General features: G+C 34.8%; 5 protein-coding genes across 5 annotated transcripts; 4 read left to right on the plus strand and 1 right to left on the minus strand.

Moving 5' to 3' along the window:
• Window positions 1-812: 812 nt before the first annotated feature.
• On the plus strand, window positions 813-3,575 carry LOC143452657 (membrane-associated tyrosine- and threonine-specific cdc2-inhibitory kinase-like). The gene has a single exon (XM_076953705.1). The coding sequence runs from the start codon at window positions 889-891 to the stop codon at window positions 2,623-2,625; it is 1,737 nt and encodes a 578-aa protein (XP_076809820.1). The 5' UTR covers window positions 813-888; the 3' UTR covers window positions 2,626-3,575.
• On the plus strand, window positions 3,216-3,857 carry LOC143453006 (ferredoxin-2, mitochondrial-like). Its single transcript, XM_076954157.1, has one exon. The coding sequence runs from the start codon at window positions 3,216-3,218 to the stop codon at window positions 3,855-3,857; it is 642 nt and encodes a 213-aa protein (XP_076810272.1).
• LOC143452655 (putative ATP-dependent RNA helicase DHX35) lies at window positions 3,853-7,735 on the plus strand. The gene is made up of 2 exons (XM_076953703.1): window positions 3,853-5,993; window positions 6,720-7,735. Exons 1-2 carry the CDS (start codon window positions 4,831-4,833, stop codon window positions 7,606-7,608), a joined length of 2,052 nt encoding a protein of 683 aa, XP_076809818.1. The 5' UTR covers window positions 3,853-4,830; the 3' UTR covers window positions 7,609-7,735.
• LOC143452654 (vacuolar protein sorting-associated protein 35-like) lies at window positions 7,707-15,447 on the plus strand. The gene is made up of 17 exons (XM_076953701.1): window positions 7,707-8,002; window positions 8,354-8,477; window positions 8,625-8,807; window positions 9,138-9,237; window positions 9,417-9,536; window positions 10,591-10,674; window positions 10,909-11,018; window positions 11,443-11,539; window positions 11,666-11,814; window positions 11,895-11,990; window positions 12,096-12,207; window positions 12,971-13,123; window positions 13,269-13,391; window positions 13,570-13,749; window positions 13,827-14,066; window positions 14,492-14,635; window positions 14,862-15,447. The coding sequence occupies exons 1-17, from the start codon at window positions 7,804-7,806 to the stop codon at window positions 15,036-15,038; spliced, it is 2,391 nt and encodes a 796-aa protein (XP_076809816.1). The 5' UTR covers window positions 7,707-7,803; the 3' UTR covers window positions 15,039-15,447.
• A 291-nt stretch (window positions 15,448-15,738) lies between these two features.
• On the minus strand, window positions 15,739-20,113 carry LOC143452656 (xylosyl- and glucuronyltransferase LARGE2s-like). Its single transcript, XM_076953704.1, has one exon. It carries the CDS (start codon window positions 18,614-18,616, stop codon window positions 16,565-16,567), a length of 2,052 nt encoding a protein of 683 aa, XP_076809819.1. The 5' UTR covers window positions 18,617-20,113; the 3' UTR covers window positions 15,739-16,564.
• Between the last annotated feature and the right edge of the window lie 561 nt (window positions 20,114-20,674).

The raw sequence follows: 20,674 nt of genomic DNA on the forward strand, positions 1-20,674 counted from the left end.
TAAAAGAAACGATATTTTTCAATGAATTTGAAAATTTTATCTCCATGTTCTAAATTAAATTTTAACTAATCGGCTCCAACCAAAACTCTCACATCTCAAGACTAAACAACATCAAAAATCGATTTAAACAAAAAAGAAGTAAGACAATTAGCAAGATTCCAACCTGAAATCTCCAGCATACGAGCAAGTTGCTTTCAGTTCACCAGATAACTGCACCAGTAAAAGTTATTCCAAAATTCGCAATTGGGTTTAGTGGTTTAGGCTATGATAGTTTGTAACTATATTATCTATTGTGGAAAGTGTTACATGTATACACGCATGGGATTCATCAACTTGCTCGCTAACTTTTTTATCGGTCAAAATTTGCAGTGAAATAATCCACTGAGGTTTCACGCTATGGGTAAAAAGCATTTGGCTTTAGAGGGCGCCTAATGTAACTTTTTCAAATGATTAAAATCAACACTGAAATAATTTCAAAAAATTAAAGTAAAACCAATGATGTATTTATTTAGAATCGAAAATATATGGAAACTTAGTGCTTTGGTGGAAATTCTCAGGCCATTTTTAACCTAATCTGGTGATAGTATTATTTTCATATTGGCACAGAAACTTGTCTCCGCATCAGAAAAGTATGTTGTACTGCCTCAGTTATAAGTTGCCCTTGTTTACAGATTGTGCAAAACACATAAAAACTATTAAAAACTGTCTTTATATATAGAGCATGGCAGTAACAGAAGCAAAGAGTGGTTTTCGAGGAACTATGCTGTATAAGTGTTTTAGTTAGTAAACTTTGCCATTTCATCCAGTAACTATTGTTTAGGCGGAGGCATGTTTTGAATGTAAGTGGTGCTTTTAGTTTAGATTATGTTATGTTTAATTTGCTGAAACATGAGGATGTCAAGTTTCGATGCTCACAGCCAATTTTTTATCGATGATGGGAAACCAATTGCATTTTCAACTCCAGCAAACAAGTTGAACAAATCAAGACCATTGCCTATTTTTGCTGACTTTGATGAAAATAAGTTATTTCGTTTTAAAGGAAACAAACCACAAAGCGATCATGCATTGCATCCGAAATCCCCTATTAAAAGTGCACCACCTGTGAGTCGCGTTTTTCCTCATCGTAACTGGGCACCTGAAAAGCCACATGCTGTATCATTTCGTGCCTGTGATGATCATTCTGTTGATTCAGCACTCTGTAGCAGATTTTACAATTCCGAATGTTCTGAACTTTATTTCGAGCAATGTTTTATAATTGAAAAAAAATTAGGTGAAGGATCTTTTGGTGAGGTGATGCAAGTTCGATGCCTTGACAACAAATTGCAATATGCTGTAAAACGTTCCAGAGAAAAGTTTAAAGGTGAAGCCGATCGAAGACGAAAACTCGATGAAGTGAAAAAGCATGAAAAGTTACCGCCTCATCCGAACTGTGTGAGATTTATAAAGGCATGGGAGGAAAAGCAAAGGCTATATATTCAAACAGAACTTTGTATGATGAGTCTTCAAGAATACTTGGAGAAAAATCACTTTCTTCCAATACATTTTGTGTGGAAGTATTTGATTGATCTTCTACTTGGCCTTCAGCACATCCACAGGCATGGATGTATTCATTTCGATGTTAAACCTGCAAACATATTTATAACTGAAGATGGAACTTGCAAGATAGGAGATTTTGGTCTAGTCATAGATCGTTTTGCTGACAATATTGAGGATGCAAGAGAAGGAGACAACAAGTACATGGCACCTGAGCTACTTAATGGTGTTTTTTCAGAAAAGGCCGATGTTTTTAGTCTTGGAATTGCGATTTTAGAGGTAACTTGTGACTTAGACTTACCTTCAAGTGGAATGTCCTGGCATTTGTTGCGGCAGGGTTGCATACCAGCAGAATGTCTCAAGAAAATGCCATTTTCATTAAGACAAATTGTTCAGTGGATGATGACCCCCGAACATACTGAACGGCCAACTGTGAGTGAGGTGTTGTGTCATCCAACTGTTACTTCATGCAAATGGAAAATTAAAACTAATTTGTATTTTCAAAAACTTTGCTGGAAAGCTTTTTGTCTTATATGGATTGTCTTATCATTTTTAGTACATTGCATTTTGTTACCTATTAAGATTTTAAAACGATCTTCATCTCGAAATCGAATGCACTCAGTACCTAGCAGTTCACATCTTGTAAAAGTTGAAGTTAAAGAATGGGACTCTAGTATCTCAAGTGGACATTTAAATACGTCTTTCAATGACTCGAGTGAAAGCTCTGCAAAAGCGCATTTAATTTTAACACCTGATGTTCATAATCATAGTTACTCAAGGTTTACTCCAACGCCACGCAATTCATCCCCTGTAGCTTCACGACAAGGGAATGGTGCAAGGCACTCTCCCGATATAAGTCCATTGTCACGCAATAGACCAAAATCCTACAAAGATGGTTCTACATCTATGATGTCTTTGCGAGTTGTTGATGATTTTAACTGTTTTGTGTCCGATCACAGTGACGAGGAAAATTCTGATAATGAAGAAAGAAATGAAAGATTTCTGTCATCTAAACCAAGAAACTTGCTTGATATGCTAAATGAAGTTTCTGACTCTGACCATTCAAGAGAAACTCATGACATAACAAACTGAAGTTGGAGCGATTTAGTAGTTGTATCAGTATAAGTGATAACTTCTTTCAAAGTAGTTATATTGTTTTATAACTTGAAAGCGTTCTTGCAAATGTATAGATTAATAATGAGACACAAGAGTAATAAATGTAACATGCTAATTGGTGTATACGCATATACAAAATCCACTTTATATTTCCTGATTTGATCTAAACATAGTAATAAGTATGAATGTGCTAATCTGTTTACTTTGCTTGAGAAATATTCATAGAGTAAATTTTTGCCAAAGGAATTTATATACAAGTATTTTTGTATGATGTTACTTACTTCAAAGTTATATACTGTTACTTTTTAACGCTGCTTAATTTATGTTTTGTCTTGCCATATTGTTTACATTTGTGTAATATTATGATTGTTGAAAAGGTACTATAAGAATTTACCATCTCAAAATTTTAGATCAATAATAATTCATAACTTTATGTGTTGGCGGTAACTGTATGTCTGTAACTTAGTTACAAAAAAATTTGAGGGTTCTAGTTATTGTATTTGCCTTCATGTAAATTTTGCAAGACTTTCATTTTTGTTTGTTTTTTAGAAAACACCTTTATCAATATGAATGGCAATATTTTGCCAAGTTCAATTTGCTTGAGATTGTTGAATTCTTGCAAGTTCTGGTGGAATATGAAAAACTGTAAGAACTATGGACACTCTATATTCTGCAACAGAAAGTTTTTGGCTAGTAACTTGTATAGTCGGCTGAAGTTTCCTCAAGTTACGATCTGTAGCAGTCAAAATGGTTTTCTGCAGTACAGACATTACTGCATGCAATCTAATAATAAAAATAATAATTCGGACTCTGGTGAAAAAAATAGCGAACGGAATATTGCTGAACCTCAAAACGATGTCGTGAATATAACATATATTGATAGGAATGGTGATAATATTGACATCAAAGGAAAAGCTGGTGATAATGTTATGTATTTGGCACAAAGACATGATCTAGATATTGAGGGGGCATGTGAAGCATCATTAGCTTGTTGCACATGTCATGTTTATGTTGAAACTCACTTTGATAAGTTAAATGACATCGACGAGGAAGAAGAGGACATGCTTGATCTTGCTCCCTTTCTTCAGGAAAATTCTAGACTTTCTTGCCAAATAATTCTTAGCAAAGATTTGGATGGACTAATAGTACGCCTTCCCTCTGCAACTAGAAACTTTTATGTAGACGGCCATAAACCTAAACCTCATTAATGTCTCATTGTTAAAATGTAGGAATTTTGTTTAGTTTTAATTTGATGCTAGTATTGCTTCAGTTCAGTGTATGACAACATTTTTTAAATCATTTTTCTATGTTGGTATTGACATTCAGCGTTATTTTACCGTCTTACAGCAATGGCTTATAGCTTTTTCTACATTTCATAAAGCACAACTGTGTTATTGCTACTTACATTGGTTACAACGTATATGAATAAACATAGTATGAATTTTTAAATAAATGAAATGTGTTTTACCAATCACCAGACAACCAAATTTACGTGATGTTTGTTGGTTAAAATCTATTGAAACCAAAATCGTTCCTTCACTTGGCCTTGGTGTACACAAAGCCGGCACCCTGGTGTGTTTTACAATTGTTATATAGTTGCTACAAAGCGAGCAGGTGGTACAATATGCCTGCATGCTCACCACCACTCTGTGAGGATAAGGCCTTACATGGAAGTTATAAGTTTGAATCAATAAGCTGTAATTGATATAAGATTTGAACTTTCTTTTGACTATGTTGCTTGTTGTGACTTTTGCTGTGGATTTTATTAATTGTAATGTACATTGCAATTGTATGTTGCCGTTGCCTGAAATGTATACACTTTCATTCATGTGGTTACAATCGATGTTTGTCATTGGATCATAGACAGTCCTACAGTTTTTTTTTTCATTTCAGGGTTAGTGTTTGTACTCTGAAGCAATAAGTTGAAAAAAATTTATTAACGTAAAAAAAGAATACAACATGCATGTGTCCAGTACAAGCACAAGTTTGTTTGTGGAGTTAATCACGTGTGGAAGCCTGGTAAATTAATTGTTAACGAAGTGTAGAGTTCCTGCATATCTCTTGCGTTTTATTGCAAACAACTATTGAATAGCTAAATAATTTGTTAACATTTGTTTAAGCTTATTATCAGTTTTGACTGAGTTCCAGTATTTGTTTTCTGAGTGTATACATGTTTGACTTATGGCCTTCCCTGCAAAACGATCCAGATTTTGGAAGCCAGGAGAAAATGTACCGGTAGAGGAAGAGATACGTGACAGTGGAGAATTCGTTCACTATTCTGTACTATCCTTGCAAAGACAACAGCAAAAACTTCCAATATATCAATACAAAACACATATTTTGTATTTGCTTGAAAAGTATCAAACCCTTATCATTGTTGGTGAAACAGGTTCTGGAAAAAGCACACAAATTCCTCAATACTTACTTGAAGCAGGTTGGGCAGAAAAAGGCAAGCATGGTATTGTTGTTACACAACCAAGAAGGATAGCTGCTGTCACTCTAGCTCAGCGTGTTGCTAATGAACAAAACTGTGTTCTTGGCAATGAAATAGGGTATGCCATTCGGTTTGATGAGAGTTGTGATTCTCAGAAGACCCTGGTGAAATATGTTACTGAAGGAGTCCTGCTAACAGAAATGATGGCTGACCCACTCCTAAAGAAATACAATGTTGTCATGGTTGATGAAGCACACGAACGTAATGTGAATACAGATGTATGTTTGGGTTTGTTAAAAAAGATCCAAGCCAAAAGACCAGATCTTCGAATAATAGTTTCATCTGCAACTCTTGATGCTGAAAAACTAATAGAATATTTCAGTGATGTTACTAGTGAACAAGACAATAAAGTTTTTGCCTTGTCTGTTCAAGGTAGACATTATCCGATTGAAATATTTTACACCCAGAGTCCAGTTTCTGATTATGTTACTGCTACCATCAATAGCATTCTTCAGATCCATTTTACCCAAGAAGATGGAGATATACTTGCTTTTATGACAGGCCAAGAAGAAGTTAACAGAGTTGTATCAACAGTAATATCGAAACTAAAATCTTTACGTGACCATAAGAACAAGCTTTATTTGCAAGTTTTACCCCTATACAGTGCTTTGCCTGCAGCAGCTCAAATGCTGGTCTTTGAACCGAAGCCAAATCGCAGAACAAGGCGAGTTGTTGTTGCAACAAATATTGCAGAAACCTCTGTTTCAATTGAAGGCATTGTGTATGTTGTTGACTGTGGTTTTGTGAAGTTGAATGTTTGTGATCCGAAAACTGGAATACAGTCATTAGCCATCCAGCCTGCCTCGCAAGCATCTTTGCATCAACGTGCTGGAAGAGCAGGAAGATTCAGGTAAAATTTTCTTTGAATTTGTATAAGGTGATTAGGGATTTTGCTTTGGTTAATGAGTCCTAAATTTGCTGCAAATTGCTGCTGTTTCAATTGTTTTACATAATCGCATAATTATAAACATATATTTCAATTCTTATTTTAAAATGACTTCAAGTGAGGAGCAAGTCCAAAGGCAAATGGGCCTTAAATCAAAGAATAGTTGCCAGTAAGGAATTAGACCAGGGTAAATAGGTCAAGGTGGCAAGATTTTTTCAACAATTTAAATTGTCGACCCACTCAAACTCTTTTTAAATTGCAAATGTTTTAGGAATCTGATTGTAATGATTTCACTCAGGTGTGTAACATACAGATTTCTTCACGCAATAAAGAAAACATTCTGAAAATATGTTGATTAGTTCTTATTTTACAGCGGTTTGAATTCTACACACTGGGCTTGTTTTATATAATGTCTAGATACATTGTTTTAATAATGACATAACAAGAACTGCCTGCCAAAGAATCTTCGCCTTAATTACCAATAATTTTGCATTTTTTGCCTCTTATTTATGGCAATAATTGCTCCACGACTACATATTAGTACACATCCTTTCTCCTGTATACTAGCTGACAACTACTTTTTGACTTATGGCCAACTTATTTTTGGACCTGCCCCTCATTTTAAATTACATCAAGTGTACACTGATATGTGTCGAATTTTAATGTTGCTCTTTGTTTTGCATTTTCCAGGAATGGTAAAGCCTACAGACTATTTACGGAAAAAAGCTTTACAGCTTTGCCAAAAACTACAGTGCCCGAGATGCAGCGAAGTGAATTGCTATCAGTTATATTGCAATTGAAAGCCTTGGGTGTGAACAATGTAGCTCATTTTGGCTTTGTTTCACCTCCTCCAGCAGAATGCATGGTTAGAGGCTTGGAACAGCTTTATGCCCTTGGAGTGTTGACTGACAAAGGACACCTTTCAAGGCCTTTAGGACAAGTTATGGCCGAATTCCCATTGAACCCAATGTTTGCTAAAATGCTACTGGAATCCGAAAAATTTGGCTGCTCTGAGGAGATAGTTACCATAGCTGCTTTGCTCCAAATACATAAAATTACTTTGCAGCCATTTAATGAAAAGGGAAAAGCTAACCTACAGCATCACAAATTTTCAGTGACTCAGGGTGACCTTATTACTTTGTTGAACATCTATAATTCGTTTGTGAATGAAGGAAACAAAACTAAGCGTTGGTGCAACAATTTCTACTTAAATTACCATGGCCTTATACAAGCATTAAAGATTAGAACCCAGCTTTGTAAATACATGGCAAAATTTAAAATTGCAATGGTTTCCTGCAATAATGACATCACTAAAGTCCTAAAGTGTATTGTTTCTGGTTTTTTTCTTAATGCAGCTCAATTGAGGGGTGATGGATTTTACCACGGCTTATATAATAAAGCATCACTGGTTATTCATCCTACCTCAGTTCTTGTACGTGAACTTCCAAAGTGGATTGTATACACCGATATCCTGCAGTCTTCTAAAACTTTTATGAGAAATGTTACAGCAATTGAACCAGAATGGCTCTCAGACATAGCATCGCATGTATATACTTGGCAAAATAAAAACTTAAACTAAACTGCATAATTATGACCTGATACAATTTTCTGTGGTACTGTATATGCCTTGGCTATATATTTCTGGTATGTTATATTTTATCCTAGTTGGGTATTATTGTGACTACATTTGTGTTTGTTTTCTGTAGGGTTGAACTTGTGGTGAACAAGTTCATGTTTGTGTGGTTATATATTATTAATGAAGTAATTTCAAAGCATGGCTGAAAAAAACGTGGAGAACACAGAGGAACAAGAGAGACTTCTGGATGAAGCTCTCCAAGTGGTGAAGATGGAGAGTTTTCACATGAAACGGGAGTTAGATAAAAATAAACTAATGGATGGGCTTAAGCATGCATCAGATTTATTGAAAGAATTACGTACATCCGCTCTTACCCCAAAGAATTATTATGAACTCTGTATGTATTAACTTGTAGAATAAATATAATTAGTTATGTTAACCGGAAATAGGCTAGTTAAAGTTTTAATAGCTGGTTAAACAAAAGTCTGATAGTTTCTTGTTATTAGATCATAACTCAAAAGTTAAGCTTTTATTTTCAGTGGGTGATAAAAATTATTAGTGCTAGAAAAAGTTAAAACTGTGTAAAACTTTAGCTAGCCATTGATATAGCTTTAACTATTCCAGAATGGCAAATTTAAAAAAAAATGATACTTTGTAGAAAGACGTGTTAATAACTGTGCCATGTAATTGTTTTTTATGTTGTTATACTATTTCTATTTTTGTACTTTTACTCTGGTTTCTTCTACAGATATGGCTGTGTGTGATGAGCTTCGTCATCTACAATCACATTTGAGCGATGAATTTCAGAAAGGAAGAGTGGTCTCTGATTTATATGAGTTGGTTCAATATGCTGGAAACATAATTCCTAGATTGTAAGTTAACTGAAAATGTCTAACTTACATGCAATAATGTTGTTCCAACAAAGAACCTTTATATAGCTAAAGAGGTTGAAATTTGACGTGGTAATGTTTTTAGAATGTTAATGTTCAATTTTGTTAATTCCATCCATGTTTTTGCAGATATCTTTTGGTCACTGTTGGTGTTGTTTACATAAAAAATAAACCAGAAGCTCGAGAAGCAATATTGAAAGACTTGGTAGAAATGTGTCGAGGAGTTCAACACCCATTGCGGGGACTTTTTCTGAGAAATTATCTTCTGCAGTGCACCAAAAATGTGCTACCAGATCATGCTATAGATGAGAGGTGCGCTTATTTTAAATCTCATGAAAACAACCCTTCAAGGAATTTGAAATAGCTAATAAGTGATAAGAATTTGTGAAGTCAATTATTTGCTTTGTGTTTTTCTTTTACATTTGAATTGTCTTAAAAATGAATTTTACCAAGTTTTTAAAATTTACTGAGAAAAATGTTTGATCACGTTACAAAAAGGATTGATATAAATATAGTTGTATACAGAAATACTTCATACATTAGTTTAAGTATTTTAAAATAGGTTTGTAATGTACAGTATTTATTATAAATTCAATTCATGGCGTTTCAGTTGCAAAGCTTGTGATATCACTTTTTCTTTAGCGAAAAGCAAGAAGGGCCGCCAGCATTACAGCATTCCATTGATTTCATCTTATTAAACTTTGCAGAAATGAACAAGTTGTGGGTTAGAATGCAGCACTTGGTATGACTTTGATTTTATCTTAATGTTTTCTTTTTTTGTTGTGATAGATTTTTTTATACCAATCAGTCTGCAGCCTCAGTCTCATATAATACATGTTAATAATATTTACAAATTTTCATAAAACCTGTGTCTTGCTTGTTGGATTCTTGTTGTTTTTAGAATTTTTGAATTCCATGTAGGGCCATAGTCGTGAAAGAGAAAAAAGGGAACGCGAACGGCAAGAACTGAGAATTCTTGTCGGAACCAATTTGGTCAGACTTAGTCAACTGGAGGGCGTTGATGTAAATAGTTACAGAAAGGTATTGATGGTATATTGTTATCATATTGCAAACAGTTTAAAGTACTGTAAAGAAATTACAGTGAGACCTCGTTAATCCGGACCACTTCGTTTCGTCAAAAAATGTCGGTTTAGCGGGGTATCCGGATTATCGGAAAGTAAAAAATCAATCAATCTTGCAAATGCAGTACCGTGTTCAAAACGCAGTATGCACCTCACTCCAATTCTAAGTACCGAGTTTCTGGCTGGACAGCAACTAAAATAAAATTATATTTTTTGTATGATCCGACCCAGTGTCGAACCCCAGAACCACCGTATTAAAGACGAATGCTCTAAGTCAGAAGTGACGAACATGCGGCCGCAAATTGGTTTGACAACCGCTCTTGCATGGCGAAGCATTCCGGCAGGACCAGCAGTCTTGAACTTTCTTTGACCTGTTTCTAATCTTTGCGCAATGCGATATCAAAAGCTGATAGCACGATTGAGTTGCAGCAGTATGTCTTCAATAGATTGCCGCACTCAACCGATGTACTGTACGTATTTTTTTTGCGACTGCGGAAGCGTTGTTTGTTACTGTTGAACATACTGAATAGCACAGCTAAATTTTTTTACAAAACGCAATGCTGTACAGTACTGTACTTTTGAATCAATAAAGACCGCAACGTTATTATGCGTAGATAATCGGCTATTGTTTCGTCAACTAACTACATACTGTATTAGGACAATCGTGAATCATTTTCGCTTAACTGTTAATAATCCGGTTTATCGGATTTTATTGCTATTGATTTAGCACATTTGTTCCAAAACTTTTGTGTCGGAGTCGGACAGCGGGGTTTCCAGATTAAAGGGGTAAAATGCATAGGAAGAAATCCGTTCCCAGCAGTTTTGTGTCGGATAGCGGGGATTCCGGTTCATCAGGGTCCGGATTAACGAGGTCTCACTGTATATAAAACTTGACTATATTTCTTCAAAATCTTTGTGTGTTTATTGTATTGTAATATTTTAAGAATCTTTAGACATCGACCATCATAATTTCAATGCTTGCAAAAATCAGTGTCTTGTTGATGTTTTAATAGATTGTTCTCAATGGTGTACTGGAGCAAGTGGTAAATTGCAAAGATGCCATTGCCCAGGAATATTTAATGGAGTGCATCATTCAGGCATGTTTATAATTTTACTCCTTTTTTATTTCAACTTAACTGACACAACGTTATTATTATATTATAGGTTATTGCAAAAATTGCGGACCAAAGTTGTGTCTTTGTGAATTATATTTTTCTCTGCATGATCTTTCTTATGGTTGAAATGCTTGTAAAAGCTTGTAACATGATGACTACGTTATTCAAATCTTACATTACCTTGTTTTTCTTTACTTAAAAGTTAAAATTTGGCAGGTGTTCCCTGACGAATTTCATCTCCAAACATTACGAAGCTTTCTGAAAGCATGCGCTGACATGCACCCCAGGGTGAATGTCAAAAACACTATTATCGCTTTAATTGACAGGTTGGTGTTGTCAGTTGCAAATGATTTATTTCAAATCTCATTATAAATTGATTTTAATAATGTTAATTTTATGCTGAACTTGGGGTGCTTATAAATAATGCTCGTGCACTATGTTTATCTGTTTGGCCCTGCATTACATGATAGAAGTATTAGGTAATAGTTGATAGCGTTAGAAGTTAGGACTAGTATAACCTTAATGCTGAAAGTATGCTTAAGTTAGTGCGCATAGTGACTGGGCAGATTTTTTTCTATGACCCAACATTGGGTTCTATTCGGTATGTATTTTTATCTAACTTAATCTGTGTTGCATTTGGTTTATTAAGTCACACAGCTGTTAACAACTCTTTCACACTTGTGCTTTATTTGTAGTTTGTTCTCAGTGTATGACATAGCTCATGATGGTCTGTATGTATTTTACATTCAGATTAGCCCAGTTTGCCGCTCGAGAGGAAGATTCTGGAATTCCAAGTGAAATTATGCTCTTTGATATATTTTCAGAACAAATCGCAAATATCATTGATGTATGTTAGCATTTTTTTTCAACATCATTAACAGAGCTAGTGGTGAACTACTGCATTGCAATGAATTGCTCTGTTTTTTACTCCAAATCACAATATTTAAAAACAGCAAATGATTTGATTTTTTAGACAAGGTCAGGAATGTTGTTAGAAGATGTGGTCTCCTTGCAAACTGCACTTGTTAAATTGGCTTTCAAGTGTTATCCTAATCGGGTTGATTATGTGGACAGGGTTTTAGAAGCTACCATGGACTTGTTTGGAAAGAGAAATATGGACTCGTATGTCTGTTTATGTGAATGTTTTAGTTTCTATTTTGGTAGCTTAAGTTTTTTTCTTATCTGCTGTCAACTTTCTTAAGGGTTCCAAACGGTAGTGCTTTGTCCAGTGAGCTTTATAACCTGTTGGAAGTTCCAATCAAATCATACAACAACATCTTAACTGTACTACAGCTACAGTGGGTAACGTTTTTTATTTTTAATGTTACATAACATTATTTAAATAAAGAAATTTAAAGTCACAGTTGAACAGCGTTTCCTTACAAAAATTGATAATTTTTTAGATGTTTTGCTCCTTTATATGAACATTTGGATTACGAATCAAGGAAGAGGATTGGTGTGCAGATGTTAGTAAATGCATTGGAACATCATACATTACTTCCTTCCGCTGAACAAGTACGTGCACGTATGTAGGTATATGTTTATTTATCTGATGTCTATTGCTGAAGGTAAGGTAGTTTTTTTTTTTTTTCGAAGTTACCAATTTACCTCTTTTAGGATAAAAGTTTTTCTATTATATTGTCAAAGAGTTGCACATAGAAGATAAAGCAAATCAGTAGTTTCTTAAAAGTAAAGGCAAGTCCGAAAACAAGTTGGCGCTAAACCAAAGAATAGTTGACCGTCAGTATGCTGGAAAAAGGATTTTTACTGATATTTAGTGGTTCAGCAGTTATTGTCATAAGTAGAGAAAATGCAAATTCATTGTTAATTATGATGGAGATACGGCAAAAAACATGTTTATGACTAAGGTTTTTGGATCAAGTATGATTATTGATTAGACTGTTTCTTGTGGCCGGCAAGTACTTGGTATAATTAAAGCAAACTTAAGTTTATGAAAGAAACATTTGCGTTAAATAAGTCTGAGCAAGCTTACCTTTAGTGTGTATGTACTGTTGAATTTACAAGCTAAGCTATAGCTCCCAGGCTCGCTAGCCTAGTCCAGCATTTCATCAAGCATTTTGTTTTTACATTGAAACTTTACAGATACATTTTTGGCAATAACTAGGACATATTAATAAAAATGTTTTCTCCAATACACTCACTGGCAATTATTCTTTGATTTAAGGCCAACTTATTTTGGAGTTGCCCATCAATTTAAGAAAAATTTCACCAGTTTTTAGTTAAGTTTTTGTTGAAAATTACTTTGTCTTTTTTCCAGGTGAACTCTCTGCTTATGCTTGTATCTCCTCTTATACAAGACCAAGCTGATCAACCTACTGACATTGACATGGATGATTTCTCAGAAGAGCAAGGCTTAATAGGCCAATTTATTCATCAGCTTTATTCAGAAGAGCCTGATCAACAATATCAGGTGTGCATTATATTATATATGTAAAAGTGATAGTTGTTGAATCATGATGTTCTTATCATTCTGTTTTATCAAAGACTTGGCGTGTAGAAAACTATGGTGCTTGATAAATATAGTAGTTAATGGTGTGATTTGATTTCATTTCAAGATTTTGAACAAAGCGAGAACCCATTTTGAAAAAGGAGGAAACAAGCGGATGATTTTTACTCTTCCTGCTATTGTATTTTCAGCATACAAGTTGGCTGTTCGATACAAGGAACTTAGTGATGAAGTTAGTCGTAATTTAATTTTGCAACTAGCATAAGTTTTTCCAATCTACAACGAATCAAATGTGTTTTCTAGTTGCTCATTAAAATTTCATTTGTGCCAGTAAAATTTTTAATTGTAGACGATTGACTAAAATTGAAATATTTTTTTTTGATTTAAATTGTTTTGAATTCTGATGCAAGGATGAAAGGTGGGAGAAAAAATGCAACCGAATATTTGAGATGTGCCGTGCAGTGATCAATACATTGTGCCAAGCGGAAATTGCTGAACTACCCCTGAGACTTTTTATTCAAGGAGCACTTTGTGCCTCTGAACTGCAGTTCGAAAATCACGAATCTGTAGCATACGAGTTTATCTCCCAGGTAATGTGTCTTCGTATTTGCTGATGCTGTAAAGAGTCAAGTAGAAGGTGAATGATTATGTTGAGTTCATTTTCCAGGCGTTTTCCCTATATGAAGAAGATATCACAGATAGCCGAGCACAGTTGGCTGCGGTCATGTTGCTTATTAGTGCGGTGGAAAGATGCCGTTGCTTTAGTGAAGATAGTCATGCGCCGCTACGAACACAGTGTGCTCATGCTGCCTCTCGTTTGTTGAAGAAGCCCGATCAGTCACGAGCTGTTGCCCACGTTGCTCATCTCTTCTGGTCTGGTCAAATAACGGAGGGGGATGGAGAGCCGGTAATCACTTTCATGAGCACCCATTTTCAATCGGTGGACGACTTAAATCACATTTTGGCATATTATTATACATTTTTTTAAGCAATATACAATTGGATTGTCATTAAACGTTTTTGGAGTAGGATTAGTAGTGCTTAGAAGCATTTGTCATAAACAGCTGATGCAATTTTGTTTCTGAATATTATGGACCAGCTTTCATGACTGAAACTCGATAATTTTCCACCAATTGAGTCCCGACTCCTAAACATTAAGCATGCATATTTCTAAAGATGCATTTTTATGGTATTGCCAAATTTGGTTTGGTTCACCAAGACCACTTGTTAATATCTTACCATTACCGCAATAGTCGTGCATTGGCACTGAATGTATTAAACTGCGGAGCCGTATGAGGGTTTATTTATTCATTATTATTTTTATATTTGTAGATGCATGATATGCGTCGAGTTTTAGAATGTCTTAAAAAGGCAATACGCATTGCAAGTCAGTGTATGGAGTCAGCAGTTCAGCTCCAGCTCTATGTCGAAATTCTGAACAAGTACATGTATTTCTACGAACACGGTTGCACCGGTGTAAGTACAATGTTGTGTTAAGTCCATTGTAATGATATTTAACAAAAGATATTGAGTGCCGTCATCATTTACAGGATGAACATTTGCAAATCTGTTTTCTGTCGTCTTCTTAAACGTTTGCCTAATTGAATATTCATTGTATTACTCTGTGACCATGTTTTTTTTAAACATTCTGAAAAATACCTATGTGTAAATCATGCCCACTTCAAACTGAAATCTTCGATAGGTAACTATGGAACTGCTCAATCAATTAATCAAAAAAATCCGCGAGGAACTTCAGGATATCGAAGGCAACGAAGAAAGTTCAATGATAAAAGTTCACTTCGAAAACGCTTTAGAGCACATTCGAAACCACCAACAGTCTGGTGACGGTCAATACAGCTACGAGGGTATTACGTTATAGCGACGTAATTGCATTGTCAGTGTTTTCGTCCTTAAAATTATGTGCATTAAACCTGTATTCATCATTCATTTTGTTAGTATAAATCTCCAATGAAACTATGTTATTGCTTATTTGTCCGAGCGTTTCAATTGCCATATTCGTCTCTTAGATGGTCTTTTGTGGTTGTGTGAAATTGCCACTTAATTTTGTTCTAACAAAGTTATTACTTAAGCATGCTTAAATGGCAACATACATAACATTGATTCTCCCGCGTTGATATAGTTCAACTATGATGTTATATTTTGGTTGCTTATCAAATTATCTTTTACCAATTGCAAAATAAATTTATACTGCGATATGTTCATGTAAATTCTAACTTGACATACATTCTTAAAGTTAAAATAAAGTAATAAAATTTGAAATCAAATTACCAACATCGAGTAAATAATTCTTCTTCAGCCTAGCCTATAAATTATCTTCAACTGAAAATGCTTTAATTAACCTGTATCGGCGATGTAAAGTTGTCAGCCAGCAAAAATGATTGCGGTTTTTAGCTGCAAGTACTTTTTATAGTTAAAAAAAATGTAAATTATTTAACTTTTAATTGATCGCAAACAATAGGACAGTGTGAAGTTGAAAGAACCTTAGATCCAGTTTAAAGATTCAAACTGAACAAAACACTATCTATGATATTACACATGGGATATATGGCAGCTACCACTTGCATTGCCTTCTTTTTTATTCAATTTATCTTTTCAAATGCATGCAATGATATGATTTTGCCAATCCATGAATCATGTTTTTTTCGACAATTGGATAATTTTTTTTTCCTTTGTGAAACAATTTCTTACCGGTAATAAAGGTATATTTAAAAAATTCCAAGTAAAAGGTATGACAGTGGTACCGTTGTAATATTAGATGGTCCAAAAGTTTAGACAGAAATGTGATTAAAGTGTGCAAGTAAATGAATGTGAAAAATGCAATGCGAAGTACAATGACAATACCAATATGGTGTTATTGAGATAGCTAAATTACTATACAGTACTTAGATAATAAAAGTAAACATGTGATTCTTATTACGAATAAAATAGCCAGAACATTAAAAAACATGGCAGCAAACGTGTTATAATTTCTAACATTATCAATGGTACATAAGATAGAACAAGCAATGTATGTATAGCCCTGGTGTTAATAACAAAATAGCTATGACCTCACAATTGCACGTTGCTGGCTGCGAGCAAGTGCGTGTGACAAAGTTAACATAGTACATTACGATACCATTAAACAAAGCACAAAATATGAATTACATAAGACAGAATAGAAAATAGACACCGAAAATGATGAATATGAATTACATGAGACTGAATAGACACCGAAAAAGACCACAAATAAAACTTAGGTCATGCTTGTCATTATCAGCTGCAGTCTGTAAAATCGTTTTACATCCATGGTACATGTAATGTAAGCATTTCAATAAAAACAAGATAAACATGTGAAAAACAACTTTCATTAATGGCAAGCAAACAAATCATATATTATAAATACTATTAACTGCTTTTGTAAATGTCAACGTATTTTGATGATATGTCTCCATATTTTTGCCTGAGGTAGTCAAGGAAGTCCAATTTTGCAAGCTCTATGCATTTTCTATATGATAACTGAGATCTATATTTCACCAAATCAATACTGGGAGAGTGAGGTAAATGAATCATAAAACCAAAAGGCATTACATTAAAAGTAAAACCTGCAGCATCTAACTCTATAATATGGGATACTTTATTCCATCCAAATCCAATAAACCTGTCATCATAACTGGGACATTCCGCCTTTCTAACAACCACGTAAGGTTCAAAGTCTGGTTCCCAATTTACTTTATAAGGTTTTTGAGCAGATCTCCAGAAACTAAAATTAGTTGCTGCATGACCCTGTGGCCACAAGTAAGATCGAAAAGTAGTTATCATTCCTTTATTCACTTGCTCCAAAAGTTCAGACTTCGTATGTGGCATTTCAAATTTATACCATAGACTTTCATAAGCGGGAATTATTAAAGCAGTTTTTTCCGAGTTACCAATTGATTCCAGATGGGAGACAATATACTCATACAATCCAGGCATTGGAACAAAATCAACATCATAAAGGAGAACATAATCAGTTACAGCATGATTTAGTGCAATATTTCTAAGTAAATTAATGGGATAAATTTCATCAATTGTATTTTGATACACCAAATGATATGCAACATTTTTTCGTTTGTTAAGGGATGTTGACAACTTAATTAAGTTATGAATGCGCTCAGTATCTGCATCCGAGATAAACAAAGCAACACTGGTAGGGCCACTCCAGAATTCACACAGTTTTTCAAGCATAGTAAATCTGTCCACAGACAACTGAACTACAATACTGACGTCGTTTTCTTCGGGAGAATAATCAAATGGCAAAAAGTATAAATGTGTTCTATGTAGCCTAGTAGCACTGTTAACAAATTCTGAACAAGGATCAACTTGAGTTAATTCATCATTTTCATCATCATCTGTTGAAATCTGTTTATTGCATGAACTTGGAGAACGAAGTAAAGCACCATTCATTTCTTTGAATGTTTGATACATAATATTCATATTGGTTACTAAAGTGTATTTTGAACGTGACTCTGAGTTCCAGTGAATAGCTTTAATTTCATGATGATGTTGTGAATAGCAGAATTCTTTTTTCATATGTTCACAAAGTTGAAAATTCCAAAAACATGGTACAATTTTTACCATAGTAGGGTGTGATTTTAGACATGAATTGATCACATCTTGATCTGCCAACTGTACGGAAGGCATGGAAATCAAAGTTTGCCTTGTCAAAGTTTCCCATCTTGAACTCCAGTCAGTCAAGCGTAGCTTCTTGCAGTCCAGCAGCATAACACCAGTATTGAAACCTTGTCCAATCGCTGGCCAGGGCGCATAATTTTTCCACATTTTTCTTAAATACCATTCTGATTGATTTTCTACTAATCCAATACTATTGCTATCAGTAAATGTATCAAAAAAATCCCAGAGCTCAGAGATATCAGCAACAAAAAGCAAATCAGTGTCCAAAGCTATAACTTTTATCACATAACTTGGTAAAATGCTGGGTATCAATAACTTGATCAATCCAAAAATGCCAGAATAATGTGTGTTTGGTATCCAAGAAACTTTTTTTACATAATTGTCCATAAAATAAAATGAAACTGTAAAATCTGAAATATCCCATGTTCTAAATAGGTGACTCAAGACAAGTTTAGATGTATCGTTGACAATAAAGTGAACATGTAGAGGTCTTTTTCGATAAAACAACAGGGACTTCATTAGTGTAATTACTTCTCGAATTGCATCTGATCCTACACATACAATACAGATATGAATGGTATTGCAAGTAACTTCATTAGAAAGTCTTGTACCGCTTGCTTTTAAAAGCATATTGTCTTTCCTTATCTCATCATTATGACTTCCAATTTGATTCAAGGTTTCATTACCATTGGTGACTCCTCTTTGGTACCAGTATAACAGTAAAAAAAATGCCGAGGCTATTATTACCAATAAACTTGGCAGTTTTAATCTAATCGTTTTGCCCATATTTTATAATGCAAATTTACAAGTCATGACGCCATGATGCCACTCATGTGTACACTGCTGATCTGGACATAATATCATGTACCCATAATAATTTCAAGATAAAGTCTAAATAAAAGAGAAAAAAGAAATTTAGATCTTATAAGAAATAGCCTGTGACATCACACAATAAAACTAATCACTTCAACCATAATATTACAAGTACATAAGCTATTCAAAAGGCCTGTTCGACACTTCAATATTCTTTGCCTCCATCTTCCCAATAGTTCAACTAAGCCACAAAGTGCATGCAGCCAGGACCAGATAACATCCCTCTTGGAATCTTTCACCTGCAATGCCCTGAGTTGAAAAACCAACTGACTCTCATTAACCTGGGAAGCAAAGATACTTCCAAATGATTTGGAACCACGACTTTGCGTGGGCAAGCCTTTCCAAGGACAACCTTAATATCAACATAACACCCTTGGAAGAAAGTTGACTATTGTCCTTATCTTCAAAGCATTCTCTCAAAAACCTACATGCAAAAAAGACGTCAAGAACCGGATAAACTTAGCACACCATACCTTTGATTGCCTTGACCATCATTCCGTCAATAACCACGCACTGACGATTCTAACAAAGATCATGGTCTTCCAAGCCATATTCATCTCCTTCTCAATACCTGTGTCTTACATTATCGAGACCACAAGATCAACCGAAGCACTCTCTGACCAAAACCAATATTAACCCAAACAGATGGGTGCAAAACGCAAGAAATAAAACCACCTGGAAAAGCGCCGCACGAGACCGCACTATGTTCTTTGAGGAGACAATCCGAGGAAGAAGACAAGATAACAAGTAAGAGCAATTTCAACAACCGTGCTCTCCTCCAACTCTTCAGTGCCTCCTGTGCTCACTATTCTTTCACTATTGCTTGAGCCTGCAGAGCCAATTCCCAGATGTCACTCATATGTGATGCCATAAACAAATAAAAAGAAACATTCCCATGTACCATACAGTTACCTAGGTGCGTTTATTTATTTCAGAAGTTATTACGTCACCATTACCTCTGAGGTTACTTAACAAACCTAGACTGTCAAACATAAATTGGTCACGCGGACTGATGTTAAAAATATAGAAGGCCAGTTTAGGATAAAGGTTTTGTAAAGTTGATCCTAGTTATTTTCAGTTAAACCGAAGTTAGATTTGAACTATAGGACAATATGTTAGGGTTACATTACATGTTATAACCTTTAACTTAGGTTCATTAGCAATAATTCGTGAAAAATGTAATCAAACACAGATTTTTTCGATGATATATTAAGCCTGAAATTAAAGTTTTCTATCACGTGAATTTTTTTCACAACATGCAATTCAATAGTTTGATGGTAAGAAAAAATATTTACCATATAGCATAGAACTTTACACCCGTCTACATCAATTTTACAGAAATAAACTAGACGTAAACGATGTTTTAAATACTTGGCGCTGATTCCAAAAACCGCAGTGAGTTTTTGTCTATCACCTTGATTATATATCACATAGATCATGCATGATTATTTTAAGTAGCTTACATGCAGGTGAATCTGTTAAAGAAAGTATTCTGCAAACTTGTGTTGCTCATCTCTAGTTATTTATACAACCTGTTGCCAATGGCTAGTACTTCTGCTGGACAAAGAAGGTGTAAGCTACACTTTGATGTTTTCTGCTATATTTGTGGATGTTTTACTGTTCCAAAGCAAAGATTTTAGACATCACAGATTTTGTGAAAAAAACTTACTTAGCATACTTCGGCATTAAAGTAGTTGATCAAGACAAGTCCTGGGCACCTCACAAGGTGTGCAGGGCATGTGTCGAAAATCGGAGACAATGGACCAAGGGCAAATGAAAGAGTTGGCTTTGGTTGAAAGAGAGCTTTGGCATTCCAATGGTTTGGAGTGAGCCAGCAAACCATGTTGACAACTGTTATTTCTGCATTGTAAATGTAGCTGGATTTAGCTCCAAAAATAAATCCAAAATCAGCTATCCTAATATTCCGTCAGCCATGAGATCCGTGACTCATTCTGACAGCATCCCTGTACC

The sequence above is a fragment of the Clavelina lepadiformis genome, chromosome 4, assembly GCF_947623445.1.
Source record: "Clavelina lepadiformis chromosome 4, kaClaLepa1.1, whole genome shotgun sequence".
NCBI classification, from domain to species: Eukaryota; Metazoa; Chordata; class Ascidiacea; order Aplousobranchia; family Clavelinidae; genus Clavelina; species Clavelina lepadiformis.